At 42.0% G+C, this 13642-nt stretch overlaps 1 protein-coding gene across 3 annotated transcripts in view; it reads right to left on the bottom strand.

The window, feature by feature from the left end:
- Positions 1-13642, bottom strand: part of fancl (FA complementation group L) — a 120869-nt gene that overhangs the window by 52096 nt on the left and 55131 nt on the right. For all 3 annotated transcript variants that reach the window (XM_059648510.1, XM_048536517.2, XM_059648511.1), the window contains exon 7: positions 2070-2166. In XM_059648510.1, coding sequence (XP_059504493.1) covers positions 2070-2166 — 97 coding nt within the window. The remainder of the gene's footprint in view (positions 1-2069; positions 2167-13642) is intronic.

The following is a 13642-nucleotide window of genomic DNA, read 5'->3' as shown; positions in this document are numbered from 1 at the left end:
CTTAAAGGAGAAAATGTGTCTTTTTCCTGCCACCACAAAACAAAACATTTCATGGCTTGTCAATTGTGGCGAGAGACAATAACTGCAAAACATTTTCTTGAACAATATATAGAACAGTATGTAGAACTGATGATATGTAAAGTCAAGGCATGGTGTGACGTACACAGTAGAGAGTCTGGAAACAATGCATATTATACACTTTTTAAATTATCCAAGGAATTACTCTTCTTTAAAAAAAAAGTACATAACCTTATAAAAACCACCTATGGATATGTCTATTGGTATCCCTTAAACATTTCTTAAATAATTCTAGTTCTTCTAAATGCACTAAAGTAACTCAGAGGCTTCTTTGACAGTATCCTCTAATTCTGTGGTCTCTACAACCTAGAAGGACAGGGGCAACAGAAGTACAGGAGCACCACCACCACCTGAAAATGCCCATCCAAAACACACACACACCATCCTGGTTTGGAACTGTAATTGCAGTTCTTTCACTGTTTCTCAGTCAAAATCCTGGAACTCTCTTCATAAAAGCACTGTGGGTATTCTAGAAGTTAATTCCAAGTAAAACTTGATCACCCAGGAACAAGGCAAGAGTGACTCTCTTGACATAGACCATGTGTCAAGGAACCAATTACTACAGTCAATGAGAATCAGGAGGGGAGAGAAGGAGAAGGAATTTTATGTTAGTTGTAACCATTCCTAGCATAATGGAAGATGGCTGTTTGTTAGAGGTGCATCAGCTCAGCACTGGCACACAACTACAGGAGTTCCTCAAATGTTCTTAACCCAACCATCTTCAGCTGCTTTGTCAATAACCTTCCCTCCTTCATAAGGTCAAAAGGAGGACGTTGGCTGATGATTGTGCAATGTTCGGAATCTTCTCAACTCCTAAGATACTGAAACAGTCAGTTTCCATTTGCAGTAGGACACAGACAACATTCCAACTTGGGCCATCAAGTGGCAAGCAACATTTGTACTCCGCAGGTGCCAGGGAATGACCCTCTCAAAAGAAGAAAGAATGTAACAGTAGCCATTTACAGTGAATGACATTACCATTGTTCAATCCAAACCATCAATGTTCTGGGATTTACCACTGACCAGAAATTTAAGTCAACTAGCTGTATATGGCCCGTGGCTTCAGGACAGGTCAGAGGCCATGGACTGAACAAACAGGAACTTGCCTCTTATTTCCCAATACGCATTCATCATCTGGAAGGCACAAGTCACAGTGAGGAAATTCTCTTCATTTACTGGGATGGGTACAGTTCCAACACTTAAGAAGTTTGACACTATCTGGGACAAAGCAGCCTGCTTGATTATCACCTTATCCACTACCATAATATCCCTTCAGCATACATGCACAGTGGCAGCAGTGTGTACCATCTACAAGATGCATTGCAGTAACTCAGAGGCTCCTTTGAAAGTACCTTCTGATTCTGTGCCCTCCGCCACCTAGAAGGACAAAAGCAGCAGATGCATTGGATCACCACCACCTGTAAATGTCCATCCAAGACACACACACACACACACACACCTTCCTGTTTTAAAACTATAATTGTGTTCTTTCACTGTTCCTTGGTCAAAATCCTGGAACTGTCATCCTGAAAACACTGTGTATATTTTTACATCCCAATGGCTACAGCTGTTCCAGAAGTCAGCTTAGTGCTACCTTCTCCAGGGCAGCTGGGGATAGGCCAAAAATGCTGGTCTAGATGTGGATGCCTAATGAATGAATAAAAATAAACCTTATGTTTGAGATCTTGAGTTAGCATTAAATACTCAATTGATTAATGAATTATGTTATACTGAGCAGTTCCAGCTTTTGTCTAAAGCAACAACTGTCCGAAAACAAATGCAACTGTGAACAAAGCCATCTAATATCACAGATTTCAAACCTCAAACTCTTAGGTAGGATGAAATGCAAGACCAAATAATAACCAGAAACAAGTTGCCATAGTAAAATAAATCCATCTCCTTGTATCTATATTGATTTTTTTTAATATACAAAATTACTGTTCAAAAGGAATCCCAACACTATATCTTTGAATCCATTATCAGTGCCTCACCTTTGATTTTAATTTAATTGTGATCATATGCTCTCGACCTGCAGAATCCTCAGCCTTCAGCTTAATGGTTCTGAACTCTGCGTCCATACAAGCAAGTCTGAGAAGAAAATATATGAAAGGTTTATGAAATCAAAGTCTACTAGTGATTTGATGTGTTTGCTTTACCCCTATTAATCTGAAACTAATATCAGAAAGACAAGGTCTTGAGTGCCAAGCATTTCTGCTGTCACAGATTTACTGCTGTTAATACACCAGTCAGCTGTTTAATGTGTTCATATATCACAAAGTTATTTACGACCTGTGTCAAGGCTCATGCTGTGGTCAGTGAGCACCATGTTTCAGTTTTCCATCATGGAAACCTTTGGCACACACAGCAGGTTCTTGTCAGCCTTTACTTATGTTCACATAAAACTTTCTGTCAGGCCTTTGATCAATTTTTGCAGTTTTATACTGTGTTAGACCAGCCGGAATTTTTTTAAGCCCATTAATATTATTGGTTTTTAATCTACTCTTTCTCATTAAATCTTTCACCCTGAAAATTATTAACATTTGCAATGAATAGCACCATGTATGTATGTGTAACATCTACGTTTTGTTTTGTCAGAAATTATGTACAATTCTGGGTAGGAAGCTCATTAATGTGCCTTCCTTAATTGGAGAACTACATCTGTAAACCTGTTCTAGCTGCAGACACTCAACTGCTTAGATTGGCATTTTTAAATAAATTTTAAATGGCTCTGACAAAAGTTAGTGATTAGAGTTTAAAGAATTCAATGTATAAAAATTAAGGAACTTGGTATACCCTTGGTGAGACACCAAGTCAAACTGACCATTCCATCCATGGCTTTCTTCACTTGCGCTGAGATAGACAATTTTGGTCAGTGTGGTAGCAAAGTCACTGCAGTCTTAGCCTCCTTTGGTTAATGAGAAAAAGTGAGAATTTCCCAGAATCAGACTGCTGGTCAATTTCTCTTACAATTGACACAACTGCAATTACCCACACGTAAAATTCCAGAGAGATCTCAACAGTCATTGGCAGAAGTATATATATTTGGAAGACCTGGTTTTGTCTATTCTCTACCATTCCTTCTGAAGCTACACAAGGCAGATAGAAGTTTTTGCTCTAGCTGCGAGATGTAAATCCAGTATAAACATGGTAACTGTGTGCCAAGAAGTTTAAAATAAAAACAAGTCTTGGACATTGGGGAGTAAATGTTATTTCATTATTTTGTTGGCAAGACCAGCATTGAAAAGGGTTGTGATCAGTAGCCTTCATGAACCATTGCAGTCTAGGTAGGTGATTGAAATGCTGTTAGGATGGCTCCCAAAAGTTGAATTAACCAACTCACTTTGGGATTAATCAAAAACAGAGATCAGTAGGTTGAGGAAACCACTTAGCCCCAAACCAGCCACCAAGAAGCGTACACTGTGTCCTGGTAACCTGGGCAGGCAAGTGCCTTGTACCCACAAATCCATGGAAATAATGCACCCTTCCACTGACCTGCAGATGTCAGTATGTGAAGGCATGGCCTGGTGGACCAGGAAATATGATTTATTTACTGCTTATGAAGCACGGTCAGATTTTGACAGATTTCAAAAGAATGAGGATCGTACAACATAAGTATATGAAACAGGATTCAGCAGATTGCAGAAATTTCATTTGGAAGCATATAGAAATCAAGACTGCAGAAACTTCACTTGGAAATTCCCCAGTCTCTCTGGCATGAATTATGTGTTTGTGCCGAAGTAACACGTATGGGCAGACTTCTAGGTTTGACACGAGTTAAATTTGTGGATAAACATACACTGCCAGAATAAAACGTTGAACACATGAAGAAAAATTCTGAGAAATGCATTACTTTCCAGAAGTGTCCACAGTACAAAGAGAACAATCTGTGAAATGACACAAAATGGATGACACAATGTTAAATTGGTGAAACTGTCTAGATACAAGTCACAGGTATACAAAAATAAAGAACTGAAAATCATAGAAGTGAAGGCAGAAATATTATTGATAATTGTTAGTGAGGTAAATTTGTGATTTAAGAGAATGACTACACCCTAAACATTTCTTGAGTTCAATGCTTCAAGTGCAATCCAAATTATTATTGTCATGAACTGTCCCAAACAGTATAACAAGATCCAAACTAAGCACGAATGGGAAGCTTCAAAAAGCAATGGACATATAAATCAAGGAGAAAGCATTGTAGTGTTGACAAGTTTCACCACAATGATTAATGCGTTGGTGGCAGAGTTTTTCCACTGTGCAGTATTAGACACTGGATACAGGTCTACCGTGTGGGAAATAGTGGCTAAAATGCTACCTAGAATCTCCAAGGAATAAGGATTGAGACAAAGTTAGGGAATATGAGATTTTCATCACTTTCAGATTTGGAGACCATAACACACTTTGAAAATAGTGATTAATCCTTGTATATAGGGGAATCAATCATTTTATTAGCACTAATGTTATGTCCAGTGAAGTATCATTGTTATTAAATAAGCCAGAGAAGAAGTCACAAATGAAGCTGGATAATGACAAAATTATTGTGTTTGAAGTTCCAAGTTATGCAATCTGGATACTTGTATTCCTTTAAAGAAACATATCCTCTCCACTAAAGAAGTTTAGAAAACAAAAAGTCTTACTGATATCAGGGGTTGTGAATTAGAAGACAAAGTGAATTGTGTTATAATTAACTAAGCGATTTGAGAAAGGAATTGGCTAATGATGAATTTGGAAATATGTATATGACTACTAACAATTACAAATTTGGCAGCAGGAAAACCTTTTAAAACTGTTCATTTAATTTTAATGGATCATCCAAAACGTAAATTATCATCTGAACTAATATGGGTTGTCCATGACAAGAATTTGTTGCAAATGATTGGACGATATAGCCCATATCAGTTAAATTTTAATAGGAATCCTGAAGTTCCATCAGTAATAAGTGATCCGTCCCCAGCTTAGGCGGGGTGTATGATTAGCCTAACTTTCTCAGTGTATTTAAATGTTCTGCATGCAGGCAGAAAGGCTTGCATTAAAGCTCCAGTCTTAGAAAGAATTCAGAGAGCCTTCAGATACAAGGTAAGGCCATTGGAAACCAGTTTCAATCAGGGAGATGTGGTTTGCAATAAGACAGGGGCTTAAAGACTATAGAAGGTTGGGGAAGGTTACTGTTGAAAATAGAGTAATAATGTTACTGTTCAGATATACTCTTCGAGGTTGCTTGGTATGGATTACAACTTTGCAGATTCTAAGCATTTATGGAACATAACAAGGCTCCAGCTCTCAAACCCAAATGTTGCACAGCAAGAAGCATCAAAATGCCGCAAATGACAGCTTGTCCAATAATAGACCAATTCTGAGGGTAAATATGAGGTTATTGGTTCCAGAGGACAACTGTCAAAAGTGGGTGCCGACAGGAAATATTTACCAGAAGGGGCTGTACAATGGAGAAATATGACTCCATATGAGCATGAAAGACCTCTGGAAAACATAACGGTTGGGTGAGGTGCAATAGATTAGGTCCATGGACGAATACAGAAATTGAGGGCAATCAAACTCATACAGTGAGTTTGTAAGTTCAAACAATGGATCTGGGAGCAAACATGTCTCTAAAAAAATTATTATAACCATTGAAAGAAATCAAATGAATAGGAGGTCAAAGAAAAACAGGTCCAGAAAGGGAAAAGCAAGAGAGGCCACATTTTAACTAGGTTAAGAAATACAGTACAAACCAGAATGTCATCAAGACCCGAAGCTCACGCGATTGGTAAAGTATCTTGGAGCCAAGTTAACACAAGATGTCAAACAACAAGAATTACAAAAGGTGGAGAGAATTTGTGATTTTAGTGGTATCAGATAAGGGACAAACAGCCTTATCACACAGGTTTACACACAGAAGTGTCTCCTAATGGAACATACAGGATTAATGAAAGCCTAATGGTACAAGATTTTGAAGAAAAACTAGGGATGGCAATATGAGCAATTGTCAGCAATCACTTTTGAAAATTTTCTTGGCTTTGTTGGCAACAAATGCTTGGGAGTGTAAATCAATTGATATTAAAGCTGCAGTTCTGCAGGGAGATAAATTCAAGTGGGAAGAGTTTCTTTGCTCCCCAAGAGGCGTCAGATGCAATGAGACAAGCTGGAATTTAAATATATAGATATGGCCTAAATGATGCCTGTAGATTTTGGCACATCTCTAAGATCGGTATTAATAAAATTGGTTGTTTTTAGTTAAACTTCTGTGTTTTATCAACACCAATGGGTAGCTTTCAGGCACCTTTAAGATGTACATGGATGATTGTTTTTACAGCAGTAAGTTTTTGTCATAAGATGAGCCTAAAGCAGAATTCAAAATTAGAATTCAGGATTCTGAAGCTTTTAAAGTTTGGAAATCAGACAGAATACATCAAATGTCATTTTGCATTAGCATTCCTGTTTGAAAAATTTTAACCCCAATGCTATTAGTCAAAGTAGGACCTCACAAAAAAAAAGATGCTGCAGCATTCAAAATTGAAAAGGTACTGCAAAGTCTCATTAAACAGCTGAATTGCCTGGGCATTCAAGCGAGGTGCCAATTTTGAAGAATTAGAGCAAAACTAAGAAAAAACCCCAAAACAGAAGTAGCTGGAAAAGCTCAGTAGGTCTGGCGGCTTTGGTGAGGGGAAATCAGAGTTAACGTTTTGGGTTAGGTGACCTTTCCTCAGAGCTGATGGTAGGTAGCAACATGTTGGCTTATATGCAGAAGATAGGGTGCAAGGAGCAAGGGTCAGGAGTAAACGATAGGTGAAGATAGAGCCTAAAAACAGAAGAGTTGAACAGAAAAAGGAGTGGATAACAATCTGGCTAGGAGGGTGAATAGCTGTTAATGAAGGCAGTGACTCAAAAGAAGTAGTGTGTAATGGCAGACGATGTGATAACAAGGCCTGGAGTGTGGGGTAGGAGGCTAGGAATAGGGATGTTCAGAGCCTGAAACTGTTAAACTCGACATTGAATCTGTAGGGCTATAGGGTCCCCAAGCGGAAAATGAGGTGTTGTTCTTCCGGCTTGCACTGAGCTTCACTGGAACACTGCAGCAACTCAGAGACAGAGATGTTGGCCAGGAAACAGGGTGGTGTGTTAAAGTGGCAGACAACTGGAAAGCTCAGGGTCTTTTTTGCAGGTAGAACGTAGATGCTTTCCAAAGCAGTCACCCCAGTCTATGCCTTGATCCCCCAATATAGAGGAGACTATATTGTGAGCAGCAAATGCAGGAGACTAATGTTTGGGCCCTTGGATACTGGGGACAGAGGAGGTAAATTGGCAGGTGTTACATCTTCAGTGGTTGCAGGGAAATGTGATATGGGGCTGCGGTGAGGGGTTTTGGGGAGTGAAGAAAGAGTGGACTAGGATATCCTGATATGAATTGTCCTGGAGGTAGGTGGACAAGGGAGGGGAGAGGAATAGCGAGTTTTGAGAAGATTTGTAGCTCAGGTTGAGGTTCTGGACGTAAGTTTGCTCACTGAGCTGGAAGGTTCGTTTTCAGACGTTTCATTACCATTCTAGGTAACATCAGTGAGCCTCCGGTGAAGCGCTGGTGTTATGTCTCGCTTTTTATTTTTTATCTGTTTAGGTTTCCTTGGGTTGGTGATGTCATTTCCTGCATTGGTGATGTCATTTCCTGTTCTTTCTCAGAGGGTGGTAGATGGGCTCCAAATCAATGTGTTTGTTGATGGAGTTCCGGTTGGAATGCCATTCTTCTAGGAATTCTCGTGCGTGTCTCTGTTTGGCTTGTCCTAAGATGGATGTGTTGTCCCAATCAAAGTGGTGTCCTTCCTCATCTGTATGTAAGGATACTAGTGATAGTGGGTCATGTCGTTTTGTGGCTAGTTGATGTTCATGTATCCTTGTGGCTAGCTTTCTGCCCGTTTGTCCAATGTAGTGTTTGTCACAGTTCTTGCAAGATATTTTGTAGATGACGTTTGTTTTATTTGTTGTCTGTATAGGGTCTTTTAAGTTCATTAGCTGCTGTTTTAGTGTTTTGGTGGGTTTGTGGGCTACCATGATGCTAAGAGGACCGAGTAGTCTGGCAGTCATTTCCGAAATGTCTTTGATGTAGGGGAGAGTGGTTATGGTTTCTGGGCAGGTTTTGTCTGTCTGTTTGGGTTTGTTGCTGAGAAATTGGCCGACTGTGTTCATTGGGTACCCGTTCTTTTTGGGGAGAGGAATATGTATCTGATGGCAGCATCTCATTGCAGGTGGTGGAAATGGTGACTGATGATCTTCTGGACATAGATGCTGGTGGGATGGCAGGTAAGGACAAGGGGAATCCCATCGCTGTCGTGGGAGGGAAGAAAGAGGGCGTGGGAGATATGTCTGACCCTGGAGAGGACCCTGTCAAATACAGTGCTGGGGAATCTTTGTTTCAGGAAGAAGGCAGACATTTTGGAGGCTCCCTTGTCAATGTTGGCCTCATTAAAACATACGTGATGGAGGCGGAGGAATTGGGCAAATGACATGGAGTCTTTACAGGAAGCAGAGTGCGAGGATACATAGTCCAGGTACCTGTGGGATTCAGTGGGCTTATGGTGGGTATTGGCAGCCAGTCTATCCCCAAAAATGGATGTCAAGAAAGGGAAGTTAGGAGTCAGAGATAGACCAGGGGAAAGTGAGGGCCAGGTGGAAATTGTAAGTGAAATCAATGAAGCTTTTCAATTCTAGAACAGAGAGGGAAGCAGCACCAATAATATCCTGGATATATTGGACAAAGAGTTGGGGGGATGGGAGCCTGAAAAGGACGGGTTCAAGGAATGTTCCATGAAGAGACAGGCATAACTGGGCTCCATCTGGGTACCCATGACCATCTTTCTGATCTGAAGAAAACTGAACAGATAGTTGCTCTCTCAGTGCCATGAAACATCACACGCACACTCGTGACCTCTCTCTTCGATGGCACTGTATCACACTTGCTCAGGGCTGCACCACACCCCAGTTTTACTTCATTGTCCGGTCCCTTCGCTGGGCTAACAAGAAACTTTCCTTTCCGGCATCAAGGCCCACAAGATGCAACAACTCAAAGATACTCAAAGCCCTCTGGAACCTTCCTTTCCTCCACTTCCGTCTGAATTCACTCACCTTCCTCAACCCATCTCTTGTTGGGCACTGGCCATGCCTCGTAACCTTCTGCTCTCTAATGCTGAACATTCTTTACTCAGCAAAGACCTCAGTTTTGGCCCTGTGTGTTCCCCACATTAATGAGTTTTGGGCACAGCATGACATCAAACTCTTCTCAGATAGTCTTCGCCTCCGTGCCCATTTGTTTAGGCAAAACTCTTCTCCCCATCCACAGATTCCTTCACCTAGCTCCAACACTCTTCCCTCCACCTCGACCCCTCCATCTGGCCTTTTACCTTCACTCGATCCGTTCACTGAGAATTGTCAAAGTGATCATTTCTATGCCCATCCCCCACCCTCACCCAAGCCAACCTATCTTCCTCTGAACTGAGTGCACTCTGTGTGCTTAGATCCAACCGTGACTTTGGTATTAAGCCTACTGATAAAAGTGGTACTTATCTGGTCTGGTTTAGTGACCTCTACATTGTAGAGGCTGAGCACCAGCTCTCAGATACGTCCTCCTATCTTCTCCTGGAACATGACACCACCATGCCACAACACACTATTGTATCCACCAGTCACTGACCTCATTTAATCCACCAATATCCCCCCCCAGCTGCCTCCAACCTGATAGTTCCCCAGCCCCACATGGCTCACTTTTACCTCCTCCCACAAATCCACAAATAAGGCTGTCCAGGCAGTCCCATTCTTTCAACCTGCTCCTGCCAATAGAGCTCATCTCTTCTTACCTTGACTCAGTCTCAGTCTTTCTCCCCAGTCCAGTCCTTGACCACGTACATCCGCGATTCCTCTGACGCTTCACACCAGTTTCCAAAATTCCAGGTTGCAGGTTCCAGCTGCCTCCTCTTTACTATAGGCGTGCAATCCCTTTACACATCTATTCCCAACGGGATGATCTCAGCGCTCTCCGCTTCTTCGTGGAGCAAAGGCCTGAACTGTTCCCACCCACCACCACCCTCCTCCTCTTGGCCAAGCTCGTTCTCACCCTCAACAACTTCTTTTTTAGCTCTGCTCATTTTCTACAGGTCAGAGGAGGGGTCAATAGCACCTTCATGGGCCCGAGTTATGCCTGTCTCTCTGTGGGGTGTGGGGAAACATCTCTTATTCCAGTCCCAGTCCAGCCTCCCATCACCACACTTTCCCCGCTTTATCAATGATATCATCAGTGCTGCTCCTCACATCCAGAAGTGGAAAAATTCATTGATTTCACTTCCAATTTCCACCTGCCCTCACTTTCATCTGGTCTATCTCTGACTCCTTCCTTCCCTTCCTCCGGATAGACTAGCCACTAGGATCCACTATAAACCCAACAACTCCCATAGTTACCTGGAATATATAGTTTTAATCCTGCTTCCCGTAGAAACTCCATTCCATTCTCCTGGTTACTCCATCTCGATCACATATGTTCTGATGAAGTCAACTTTGACAAGGGAGCCTCTGAAGTATCCACCTTCTTCAACCAAAGATTCCCAAGCGCCATTCTCCACACGGCTGTCAGGTGGATCCCACCCACCTCCTGCACTACTGCCCTCACTCCCTCTCTTTATTTCTGCAACAGCGATAGGGCTCCCCTTGTCCAGAAGATCTTCAACTGCCATTTCCACCACCTCCAGCGAGATGCCACCACCAGACACATATTCCCCTCCCGTCCCTTGTCCACCTTCTGCGGGACCATTCCCTTCAGGACACCCTGGTCCATTTTACCTTCACTCCTGACAACTATGCATCCACCCCCCCATACCCCTACAGCACCTTCCCCTGCAACTGCCAAATGTTTAACACCTGCCCATTTACCACCTCCCTCTTCAATAGCCAAGGGCCCAAACTTACCTTCACAATATGGTCTCCTCTACATTGGGGAAATGAAATGTAGACTGGGTGACTGCTCCACAAAACATCTACATTGTGCTCGCAAAAAAGACCCTGTGCTTCCAATTGCCTGCTACTTTAACACACTACCCTGTTCCCTGGCCAACATCTCTGTCTCTATCTTCCTGCAGTATTCCAGCAAAGCTCAGCATAAGCTAGAAGAACAACACCTCATTTTCTGTTTGGGGATCCTGCAGCCCTCTGGATTCAATATTGAGTTTAATAACTTCAGGGCCTAAACTCTCCCATGTCCAACGCCCCTACCCCACACACCAGGCCTTGCTATTACATTTTCTGCCATTACACACTACTTATTGTGAGCCACTAACAGTCTCCATTAACAGTTATTCACCCTCCTAGCCAGATCAATATCCACCCCTTTGTCCAACTGTTATTTTCTCTCTGGGCTCCATTCCCACCTATCGTTTACTGCTGGCCCCCTCCACCTACTCTATCTTCTGCATATAAACTGGCACTTTCCTAGCTACCATCAATTCTGAGGAAGGGTCACCGGACCTGAAACATTAACTCTGATTTTTTCTTCACAGATGCTGCCAGACCTGCTGAGCTTCTCTCCAGCAACTTCTGCTTTTGTTTCTGATTTACAGTATCCACAGTTCTTTTGTTTTTTTTTAAATGAAAAGACCGAAGATGTAAGATATCACTTGATGAAACAAAACACTGAAAAATTTTAAAATACAGCATAAATTGTATTATGAAGTTTCCACCATTGGGAGCTACCATAACCATAAAATTTAATGCTTTTAATAATGCCTCTTATGTAAATTAGTGATACTTCCTCCAGCACAGGGGATTTTATGACTTTCCTTAAGGGAAAGGGTGGTAATTTTGAACCTTTGGAGGCAAGAAGGATCAGCAGAGTAGTAAAAAGTGTCTTTACAGCAGACACTCTCACTGTTGAGGCAATAGACATGGCTTTTATCTTCATGGAGAAACTGGATGAAATTTCAAAAAGGGATTCAGCATCAATACCAGTTGCATGCTACATCTCTAGTAAATCACTGTGGAATTATGTATACTCAACAAAATGAGTGTAACTGGAAGAAGACGGAGGATCAATGACGCAGTTTTAAGACAGATACTGAAGAATAGATAAATTTCCAAGCTGAAGTTGGCAGATAGCAGTGTCCAGCTTTCAGATTGTTTTACAAAGAAAGTGACAAGCTCAAAGAAATAGTTAGATGTATTGAAAAAGGGGCTGCTGGAACTTTACTGTGCAAAGAAAACAGAAGCATATGTTGTAATTTTGTATATTGCTTGTTTTTAGACATAGATAAAAACTTAACTGAAAGAGGGATCTGTTATCAATCATCATGTTACCAATAATCAATTCAATAGTCATGAAGTGCTTCAAGAGGCTGGTCATAGCAGTTTGGGAGACAGGAGATGATGTGGGCCTCGATTCCCTACAGTTTGCCTACCAATGTAACAGATCTACACAGAATGCCATATCCCGAGCCCTGCAATCATCCCTTGAATATCTGGACAACAAGGACAGCCACACACTACAGCTCTGCCTTCCACACTATTATCCCGTCCAGACTGATCTCAAAACTGTGCAACCTTGATTGTGGCTCCACCCTCTGCAACTGGATCCTCATCTTTCTGATCCACAGGCCATAATCAGTGAGGATAGGTAGCTGCACCTCCTCCAGAATAACATCAAACACTGGAGTCACCCGAGGATGTATCCTCAGCCCCCTGCTGTACTCTCCATACACCTACGACTGTATTGCCAAATTCTGAACAAACGCCATCTACAAGTTCGCTGACAGCACCACCGTAGTGGGACGGATACCTATCAATGATGAGTCAAAACACAGTAGGGAGATCGAGGGCTTAGTGACAAGGTGCAATGAAAACAAATCTGTCTCTCAACGTCAGCAAAACTAAAAAAACTGATCGTTGACTTCAGAAAGAAAGGAGGAGAACATGCCCCCATCTACATCAATAGAACTGAGATTGAGAGAATGAAGAGCATCAAGTTCCTCAGAGAGACGATAACTGACAACCTGTCCTGGGCTTCCCATGTAAATGCAACAGTCATGAAGGCACAACAATGTCTCTTCTTTCTCAGGTGGCTCAGGAAATTTGGCATGTCGATAAAAGGTGCCTCACCAACTTCTACAGATGCACGACAGAAAGCATACTGTCTGGGTTCATAATGGCCTGGTATGGCAACTGCTCTGCCCAGGGCCGTAAGAAACTACTGAAGGTGGTGCGCACAGTTCAGACCAAAGAAGCCAAATGTCTGTCCATGGACTCTATTTACAGGGCTCGCTGCTGTGGAAAGGCAGCTAACATTATCAAAGACCCATTGCACCCCGGTAATGACCTTCTATAACCTATTCCTTCAGGCAGGAGATGCAGAAACCTGAGCTTATGCATGATTAGGTTCAGGAACAGCTTCTTTCTGGCCATTATCAGACTGTTGAATGGACTCCAGCCTCAAATAATGTAAACTGCAATGTAACCTGTATGCTTCGAAGTCTTTTTGATCTGTACATCTTTTATTTGCTGTGATCTGCCTTCACTGCTCGTAAACAAAGCTTTTCACTGTATT

This window comes from Stegostoma tigrinum, chromosome 9 (genome assembly GCF_030684315.1).
Source record: "Stegostoma tigrinum isolate sSteTig4 chromosome 9, sSteTig4.hap1, whole genome shotgun sequence".
Lineage (NCBI taxonomy): Eukaryota > Metazoa > Chordata > Chondrichthyes > Orectolobiformes > Stegostomatidae > Stegostoma > Stegostoma tigrinum.
This window is presented reverse-complemented; position numbering and strand designations above follow the sequence as displayed.